The sequence below is a fragment of the Salvelinus sp. IW2-2015 genome, unplaced genomic scaffold (genome assembly GCF_002910315.2).
Source record: "Salvelinus sp. IW2-2015 unplaced genomic scaffold, ASM291031v2 Un_scaffold4860, whole genome shotgun sequence".
Classification (NCBI taxonomy): domain Eukaryota; kingdom Metazoa; phylum Chordata; class Actinopteri; order Salmoniformes; family Salmonidae; genus Salvelinus; species Salvelinus sp. IW2-2015.
The window spans coordinates 23,834-34,561 of record NW_019946129.1 but is presented as its reverse complement, the minus strand read 5'-3'; the positions used below and the strand labels follow the sequence as shown (position 1 = coordinate 34,561).

General features: G+C 43.0%; 1 protein-coding gene across 1 annotated transcript in view; it reads right to left on the bottom strand.

Annotated features, from left to right (window-relative positions):
• Positions 1 to 31: 31 nt before the first annotated feature.
• The window catches only part of LOC112077720 (NACHT, LRR and PYD domains-containing protein 3-like), a gene marked incomplete at its 5' end in the record, with an annotated part of 26,879 nt that continues 16,182 nt past the window's right edge, over positions 32 to 10,728 (bottom strand). The window contains one exon of the mRNA XM_070441809.1: positions 32 to 301. Within this exon, the coding sequence (XP_070297910.1) occupies positions 67 to 301 (235 nt within the window). The remainder of the gene's footprint in view (positions 302 to 10,728) is intronic.

The following is a 10,728-nucleotide window of genomic DNA, read 5'->3' as shown; positions in this document are numbered from 1 at the left end:
CCCTCACGCACACACACACACACACACACACACACCTTTGTCCAAGTGGTGGTAAGAATGTTTGTCTTAACTAGCCTGATAAGTCAAACATGTCTGATATGAACATTGACATAAACCCTCTTCATACTTGAGTTTCTCCAGTCTGCATTGTGGATCCTCCAGTCCAGCAGAGAGCAGTCTGACTCCTGAGTCTCCTGGGTGATTGTAGCTCAGGTCCAGCTCTCTCAGGTGTGAGGGGTTTGACCTCAGAGCTGAGACCAGAGAAGCACAGCCTTCCTCTGTGACTAGACAGCCTGACAGCCTGCAAAGAGTCAAATCATATTAAAATCACATTGATATTCTTTGGTGGTGAAGATAGTGGCAGGATATTTTTTCTAAACGTTCAGATATATCAGTTTCCTGAAATCTGCCACATCTATTCATTGATTAATGTATAATTATTTTAAATGATCAAAGTATTGCTTGTAGAGAGAAACATGTATAGTACAAATATTTGAGTAGACTGACCAGAACAGTTTAAAAGCAGTATCAGTCAAAAGACAGACAGTGAGGTATCAGATTTAGATTGTATTGAGTAAACAGTCCACACCATATCTATTTTAACAGTGAAACTAACATTTTAAATGTGGCTCTATACTCCAACATTTTAGATTTCAGATCAAATATTTCATATGAGGTGACAGTATATAATGTCACCTTTAATTTAAGGGTATTCTAATACATATCTGTTTCACCATTTAGAAACGAAAGCTCTTTATGTATCTAGTCCCCCTATTTGAAGTATTCTGACCAATTCACTTATAGTGTATTAAAGTAGTCAAAAGTTTAGTATTTGGTCCCAAACTTGTTTGTTGCATTTGCAGTTTGTTTTGGTTGTGTTTTGGGTTGTGTTTTGCCCAATAGTAACTGAATGGTGGATGATGACTAGAGTAATTTTCTGTCTAAGTGAGTAGATGACATGTTTCTAAACACTACTAAATGAATCCTGATGATGCCACGATTAAGAAAAATCATGAATGAGTCATGAATCATAATGAGTGAGAAAGTTATAGAGGATACAACAAAACATGCTAACCTCTCACCATTACCAATAACAGAGGCTACAACAAAACATGCTAACCTCTCATCATTACCAATAACAGAGGCTACAACAAAACATGCTAACATCTCACCATTACCAATAACAGAGGCTACAACAAAACATGCTAACCTCTCACCATTACCAATAACAGAGACTACAACAAAACATCAGAATCAGAAGAGTTTGCTTTGGTATTTTTCCTAAAAGGCCTGACGTCTGTTGTCATCATCTACTTATCAAAATGACATTAAAAGACCACTGTTATAATTTTTAGAGTTTCGCCGTTAACATTTTTCATGCCTTTTTAGACGGGAATTCATTATAATTGGACCATGAGATTTAAATTAAATTTTGCAAAAATTATATTTAATGAAGTTAAATGAGGTCTCCCGTCTCGCTGCTTTTGGCTCTTCCTGCTATGATCTTATTAACATGTCCTAATATATGAATATTAAGGTTACAATAGATGTTCATGTTCTCAATAACTACAGACCTTCAACAGAGAACAGAGGCAACACAAACAAACTTTAAATTATTACATCTGAGAATTCTTTCAAGTTATGTGAGAAAAGAAGAAGAATACATGGGAATACTTCATGAGTTGAGAAGATAACATGGAATACTTTCCTCAGTGAAGATAACATGGGAAATACTTCCTCAGGAGAAGATGACATGGGAATCTTCATCAGTGAGAAGATGACATGGGAATCCTTATCAAGTGAGAGATGACATGGGAATACGTCAACAGTGAGAAGAATAACATGGGAAATACTAACATCAGTTGAGAGAGATAACATGGGAATACTTTCCTCAGTGAGAAGATAACATGGGAATCCTTCATCAGTGGGAAGATAACATGGGAATCCATTCATCAGTGAGAAGATAACATGGAATCATTCATCAGTGGAGTAACATGGAATTACTCAACAGTGAGAAGATAAACATGGGAAATCTTCATGAGTTGAGAAGATAACATTGGAATCCTTCCTCAATGAGAAGATACAAGGGAATACTTCCTCAGTGAGAGATACATGGGAATACTTCCTTAGTGGAGAAGATAACATGGGAATACTTCAACAGTGAGAAGATTAACAAGGGAATCTGTCCACTTGTTCGTAATTAAATGGAAATGTCGGATCAAGGCGCAGCTCGTACGTTGAGTTCCACATCATTTTAATGAATAAAGTGAAACCTTAATGTTCACGATCGTGTTGACGTGAAAGAGAGGACCAAGGCGCAACATGACTTGAATACATCTTCTTTAATATAACGACGAAGATGAAACACGTAACACTTAACACACTAACCAAAAAACAAACGATCGTGAAACCTAAACGGCAAGGCACACAAAAACTACTTACGTCGACATGTACAATGACCCACAAACAGCTAAAGGCTAATGGGCAGCCTTAAATATGGCTCTCCCAATTAGAGACAACAGAAATCAGCTGTCTCTAATTGAGAACCCATTCCGCGCCACCATAGACTTTCCTAGTAAACTACCACACCCATAGAAGCACAGCTAGATACATACACTCAAACAAAACCAAAACTACAACAACAACCCCCTCTTACACATATAATGACCCCAAAATACACACATACCCCATGCCTACACCCTGACCTAACTAAAATATAAATAAAACAAATAATACTAAGCCAGGGCGTGCCATAACCCCCCCCTTAAGGTGCGGAACTCCGGCGCACTCGCACATAGTCCTAGGGGAGGGTCTGGGTGGGCGTTCCTTCCACGGCGGCGGCTTCCGGCACTGGTCGCTCATGGTCCCACCCACCATAGTCACTAAGGGGCAGCACCGGGATAAGTTGGCAGACCGGGATAAGGGGCAGCACCGCGGAATAAGGGCAGCACCGGGATAAGGGGCAGTCACCGGGATAAGGGGCAGCACCGGGATAAGGGACCTCTTGGCAGGTCCTGGCTGAAGGGACTCTGGCAGGTCCTGGCTGAGGACTCTGGGCAGGTCCTGGCTGAGGACTCTGGCAGTCTGGCTTGAGGACTTGGGCAGGTCCTGGCTGAGGGACTCTGGCAGGTCCTGGCTGAGAGGACTCTGCAGGTCCTGGCTGAAGGGCTCTGGCAGGCTCCTGGCTGGACGGCTCTGGCAGGTCCTGGCTGGACGCTCTGCAGTCCTTGGCTGGACGGCTCTGGCATGTCCTGGCTGGACGCTCTGGCAGGTCCTGGCTGGACGGCTCTGGCAGGTTCCTGGCTTGGAGCTCTGGCAGGTCCTGGTGACGGTCTCTGCTGATCCGGTCTGGCGGAAGGCTCTGGCTGCATCGGTCTGGCGGAAGGCTCTGGTATCCGGTCTGGGCGGAAAGGCTCTGGCTGCATCCGGTCTGGCGGAAGCTCTGGGCTGATCGGCTGGCGGACAGGCTCTGGGCTGATCCGGTCTGGCGGAAGGCTCCTGGCTGATCCGCGTCTGGCGGAAGGCTCTGGCTGACCCGGTCTGGCGGAAGGCTCTTGTGACCCGGTCTGGCGGAAGCTCTGGCTGACTCCGGTCTGGCGGCGGAAGGCTCTGGCTGATCCGGTCCTCGGCGGAAGGCTCTGGTGATCCGCGTCTGGCGGAAGGCTCTGGCTGATCCGGTCTGGCGAAGGCTCTGTAGGCTCTTGGCAAGACGGGCGGCTTTGCAGGCTCATGGCAGACGGGCAGCTTTTGCAGGTCATCGCAGTGACGGGCAAGTTAGCCCGTTGGGCAGACGGGCATTCAGGCGCCGCTAGGGCCAGACGGATGGCCTCCGACGGCGCTGGGGCAGACAAATGGCTCCAGACGGCTTGCTTGGGCAGACAGGCAGTGCAGAAAGCGTTGGGCAGACGGACCGACCTGCCCTGCTGAGGCGCACAGTAGGCCTGGTGCGTTGGTATAGCGACTGGTGCGCTGGAGAGGAGGAAAGCTCTGACAGCGCTGAGACAGGTGGAGCAGCTGGAGAGAGAACCCGGAGAGACGAGCCCTGGTGCGGGGGGCTGCCACGCGGTGGACTGGTAACTTGGAGTGGCACCGGGTATACCGCGCCGTGAAGGTAGGAACACGTGCTCTTGACCCGAGCCTGCCCAACCTTACAGGTTTTGAATGGTGCCGTAAAGCCCTGGCCAGTGCGGCGAGGTGGAATAGCCGAACTGGGCTATGCTGGCGAACCGGGAACAAACCATTCGTAAGGCTGGGCCATGTATGCCGGCCCAGGAAGACGTACTGGAGACCAGATACTTGGGCCGGCTTCATGACATCTGGCTCGATGCCCAACTCAGCCTCCCAGTGCGGCAAAGGTGGAATAGCCCGCACTGGGCTAAGCACGCGTACTGGGACACCGTGCGCTTTACCGCCAAACACGGTTCTTGACACCATACGCACGCTCTCTCACTCCACGCGTAAGCACGGGGAGGTTGGCTCAGGTATCCTACCCGGCTTTGGCCACACTCCTCGTGTGTCCCCCCCCAAGAAATTTTTGGGTCTGACTCTCGGGGCTCCCACCGCGTCGCCGCGCTGCCTCCTCATACAGGCGCCTCTGCTGCCTTTCAAGCGCCTCCAGCTCCGCCTTGGACGGCGATATTCCCCTGGCTGACCGCCAGGGTCCTTTAACCGCCTCTTTCCGGGATCTCCTCCCAAGTCCATTTCCTCTTGCGCTGCTCCTGTTGCCGCTGGTTCATGTTGCTTGGTGTAGATTGGTGGGTCATTCTGTCACGAATCGCTGTTGACGGTGAAAGAGATGGACCAAGCGCAACATGACTTGAAATACATCTTTTTATTATAACGCGAAGATGAAACACGTAACACTTAACACACTAACTCAAACAAACAAACGAATCGTGAAACCTAAAACCGCAAGTGCCACACACAAAACTACTTACGTCGACATGTCAATGACTCCACAAAACAGCTAAAGCCTTATGGCAGCGCTAAATATGGCTCCATTAGAGACACAAGAAAATCAGCTGTCTCTAAATTGAGAGAACCCATTCGGCCACCATAGACTTTCCTAGTAAACTACACACCCATAGACACATGTCTTAGATACATACACCAACACAAAACCATAAACTAACAACCAACAACCCCCTCTACCATATAAATACCCAAAATACACACATACCCATGTCACAACCCTGACCTAACTTAAAATAAATAAATAAAACAATAATACTAAGGCCAGGGCGTGACACTTTAATAGCAAAATACAAAACAAATAAAGAATAAAACGAATTGTGACTACAATGCAGTGCTAAACAGGCAACTAAAACATAAACATATCCCATAAATCCCACAGGTGGAAAAAATGCTACTTAATATGATTCCCAATAGAGACAACGATACCAGCTGCCTCTAATTGGGAATCATACCTAAAACCCCAAACATAGAAAATAACAACCTAGAACCCCACATAGAAAAAACACAACCTAGAACCCCACACAGAAAATATATAAACTAGACTAAACCCCCCCCTAGTCACCGCCCTGACCTACTCTACCATAGAATATAAAGGGTTTCTATGGTCCAGGACGTGACAGAGATCCTTCAACAGTGAGAAGAGTACCCTAATTACTCTCTCATATGTATATGGTATATAACTGTAGCTCTATATCATCTACTGCATCTTGCCTCTTTATGTAACTACATGTATTTCACTAAGCCACTTTGAAACTATGCCACTTTTATGTTATATACCCTATATTACTCATCTCATATGTTATATACTGTACTCTATACCATCTACTGCATCATCTTGCCGATGCCGTTCGTAACCATCAACCATTCATATATCATTTATGTACATATTCTTTTCCGCTTACACTTGTTGTATAAGGTAGTAGTTTGAATTGTTAGGTTAGATTACTCTGTTATTACTAGCATTGTCGAACTAGAAGCACAAGCATTCGCTACACTCGCATTAACATCTGCTAACACATGTGTATGTTGACAATAAAAATTTGATTTGATAAATGGGAATCCTTTCATCAGTGAGAAGTATGGGTGAATTTACTTTTTTACTTGAGTAATTTTTTTTAAAGGTATCTTTACTTTTACTCAAGTTATGAAAATTTGGGTACTTTTTCCAACCAACTGCATTTTGTGAAGTGTGTGTGTCTGTATTCTTGCAAGCTGTCCATCTCAAACTGGAAGCAGAAGAGAGCAATAAAGGATATGAACCAGTTCTGTAATTCCTTTCAGAATCTGTTGGTCTGTTTTTCGTATCTATCAGAACTCCAGGATAAGACCCAGTGCAGACAGCTAGAGTCCACAGATGTTTTTGGACCCAAACAGGGGCAGGCAAAAGGACAGGTCAAAAGGCAGGCAGAGGGTCCGTAAATCCAGGGCAAGAGTCAATAAGGAGCAGAACAGCCAGGCAGGCTCGGGGTCCAGGGCAGGCAGAGGTTTCGTAAAACGGGTCAGAGTCAGGCAGGTACAGAACGGCAGGCCAGGCTCAAGAGTAGGCAGGAAGAATGGTCAGAACCGGGGAAACTAGGAAACAGAACCTTGGAGAAAGCAGGGAGACGGGTATAACACGCTGTAAAGCCTGACAAGACAAACTGCAACAGGACAAACAGAGAACACAGATATAAATACACTGGGGATAATTGACGGAAGATGGCCGACAACCTGAGGGGGGTGGAGACAAGCACAAAGACAGATAACAGATCAGGGTGTGACAAATATCAGATGAAATCAGCTCTTGTAGCGACCTTCATATATCTGTCAGTCTGTTGTCTTCTGTGTGTATGTTTTTGTTCAGCTCCTGTCCAGGAGTTTTGGTATAGAAGCGAATGCTAGATTAGACATTTCCAGACCAACACACAGCCAAGACGGCACGCTTTGACAGAGGTCACAAAGAACTAAAATAATTTTCAACACAGAAAAGCCAGGAAACATTTTCAACTCAACAACCTGAAGACAAATCTAAGGTAAGTTGGTCTTCCCAATGGCTCTTTGTTCTCAGACCTCTTCTGTTATCGATCTTGTACTGTAGGCCTTTTGGTGATGGTTGCTTCGGGACCACAGTGTCGATTTCCCTCAACTATTTGGTCCCTTATACACACTGTACATTTCAATGAAACATTGCTGAATCTTCACCTTTTTTGCCTGGGCTGGTGGTAATAGAGAAACGTTTGACATTCAGACGTGGCATTACTGTTGTTACCACAAGATAGCTGTTCAAGTTTATGGTCATGTGTCACTGCTAAAACGATAACTTATATTGTAACTTTTTCTTTAGTTAGTGGTAGCATTTCCAATTCACTATAGTGTATTTAGAAGTAGTCAAAAGTTTAGTATTTGGTCCCAACTTGTTGTTGCTTTGCAGTTTGTTTTGGTTGTGTTTTGGTGTGTTTTTGCCCAATAGTAAACTGAATGGTGGATGATGACTAGAGTAATTTTCTGTCTAAGTGAAGTAGATGACATGTTCTAAACACTACTAAATGAATCCTGATGAGTGCACGATAAGAAAAATATAGAATGAGTCATGGAATCATAATGAGTGATGAAAGTTATAGAGGATACAACAAAACATGCTAACCCTCACCATTACCAATAACAGAGGCTACAACAAAACATGCTAACTCTCATCATTACCAATAACAGAGCTACAACAAAACTGCTAACATCTCACCATTACCAATAACAGAGGCTACACAAAACATGCTAACCTCTCACCATTACCAATAACAGAGCTACAACAAAACATGCTAACCTCTCACCTTACCAATAACAGAGGCTACAACAAAACATGCTAACCTCTCACCATTACCAATAAACAGAGTCTACAAAAAACATGCTAACTCTCACCATTACCAATAACAGAGGCACAACAAAAACATGCTAACCACTCTCACCATTACCAATAACAGAGGCTACAACAAAACATGCTAACCTCTCACCATTACCAATAACAGAGGCTACAACAAAACATGCTAACCTCTCACCATTACCAATAACAGAGGCAACAAAACATGCTAACCTCTCACCATTACCAATAACAAGAGGCAACAACAAAACATGCTAACCTCTCACCATTACCAATAACAGAGGCTACAAAAAAAAACATGCTAACCTCTCACCATTCACCAATAACAGAGGGGGTATGATCCTTGTGCCTCTGTAACTTTCTCAATTATCATCATTCTCGATTCAATTCCTGATTATTCATAATCATGGTAGCATCCACATGAATGTAGAAGTGTTTCAGAAACATCTTCTATTCTTACTGACAATACAAGTGAAGTGACTCCAAAATGACAGGACGTTATTCACCATTCAGTTCTATTGGGAAAACATCATCCAAAAACAAACCAAGGCAAACTGCAAATGCTCAACAAGTTAGTAGAATCACAAGCTTGATGTAATCACTGCAGGAATGGAATATGGGACCAAATACTAAACGTTTGACAAAATGAATTTGCCCTATTATTATGACTTTTTCAAGTAGGAAAACGACGTACATAATATTATCATATTAAACAGTAAAAATATATATGTATGAATAAGTGTATTAATATAGTTGATGATATTGTTATGTGTATTAATTAGTTGATGATATTGTTATGTGTATTCATATAGTTGATGATATTGTTATGTGTATTAATATAGTTTATGATAATGTTATGTGTATTTTTTTTCAAATATAGTTGATGACATTGTCATGTGTATTCATATAGTGATGATATTGTCATGTGTATTCATATAGTTGATGATATTTTATGTGTTTCATATAGTTGATGATATGTTATGTGTATTCATATAGTTGATGATATTGTTATGTGTATTCATATTGTTGATGGTATTTCTGGTGGACAGTGTTGGACTCTCCTTTAAAATGTATTTGATATAAAATAGGGGTCAATTCTGTCACGTTCCTGACCTTGTTTTCCTTTTGTATTGTTGTGTTTAGTGGGTCAGGACGTGAGATGGGTGGGCAGTCTGGTGTTTGTTCTATGTTAAGTGTCAGGTTAATTGACCTTGTATGGCTCTCAATCAGAGGCAGGTGTTTTCGTTTTCCTCTGATTGAGAGACATACTATAGGAGGTTGTTTTCACATTGTTTGTCGTGGGTGTGTCGCTGTGTCTGTGTTATTGCACCACACGGTACTGTTCTCGTCTCTCGTTCGTTCTTTCCTGTTCATGAGTGCATTGTTTTTTTATGTTCACCAGTTCAGGTCTGTTTAACGTCGTTTGTTGTTTTGTAGTTTTATGCAAGTATAAGTTTTTGTGTTCGTCTTCGTCAGCAAATAAATCTATATGTATTCACAAACCCCTGCACCTTGGTTTAATCCCTGCTTCCTCCTCTTCGGGATGAAGAGGAGGAGGAGAGTCGTTACAAATTCGTTCTGTGTGTTGATGCATAAATTATGTAATATACCGGAGATACTTTGAAGTCGGAAGTTTACATACACCTTAGCCAAATACATTTAAACTCAGTTGTTCACAATTCCTGACATTTAATCCTAGTAAAAATGCCCTGTCTTAGGTCATTTACGATCAGCACTTATTTAAGAATGTGAAATGTCAGAATAATAGTAGAGAGAATGATTTATTTCAGCTTTTATTTCTTTCATCACATTCCCAGTGGGTCAGATGTTTACATACACTCAATTGGTATTTGGTAGCATTGCCTTTAAATTGTTTAACTTGGGTCAAACTTTCAGGTAGCCTTCCACAAGCTTCCACAATAAGTTGGGTGAATTTTGGCCCATTCCTTCTGACAGAGCTGGTGTTAACTGAGTCAAGTTTGTAGGCCTCCTTGCTCGTACACGCCTTTTCAGTCTACCCACATATTTTCTATAGGATTGAGGTCAGGGCTTTGTGATGGCCACTCCAGTACCTTGACTTTGTTGTCCTTAAGCCATTTTGCCACAACTTTGGAAGTAGGCCATTTGGAAGACCCATTTGCGACCAAGCTTTAACTTCCTGACTGATGTCTTTGGATGTTGCTTCAATATATCCACATAATGTGTTTCCCCATGATTCATCTATTTTGTGAAATGCACCAGTCCTCCTGCTAAAATCACCCCCACAACATGATGCTGCCACCCCCGTGCTTCACGTTGGGATTGTGGTCTTCGGCTTGCAAGCCTCCCCCTTTCTCCTCCAAACATAACGATGGTCATTATGGCCAAACAGTTCTATTTTTGTTTCATCAGACCAGAGGACATTTCTCCAAAAAAGAATGATCTTTGTCCACATGTGCAGTTGCAAACCGTAGTCTGGCTTTTTTATGGCAGTTTTGGCAGATGCTTTCTTCCTTGCTGAGCAACCTTTCAGGTTATGTTGATATAGGTCTGGTTACTGTGGATACAGATACTTTTGTACCTGTTTCCTCCAGCATCTTCACAAGGTCCTTTGCTGTTGTTCTGGGATTGATTTGCACTTTTCGCACCAAAGTACGTTCATCTCTAGGAGACAGAATGCGTCTCCTTCCTGACGGTATGATGGCTGCATGGTCCCATGGTGTTTATACTTGCGTACTATTTTTTGTACAGATGAACGTGGTATCTTCATGCGTTTGGAAATTGCTCCCAAGTATGAACCAATCTTGTGGAGGTCTACAAATTTTTTTCTGAAGTCTTGGCTGATTTCTTTTGATTTTCCCATGATGTTAAGCAAAGAGGCATTGAGTTCGAAGGTAGTCCTTGAAATACATCCAATGCGTACA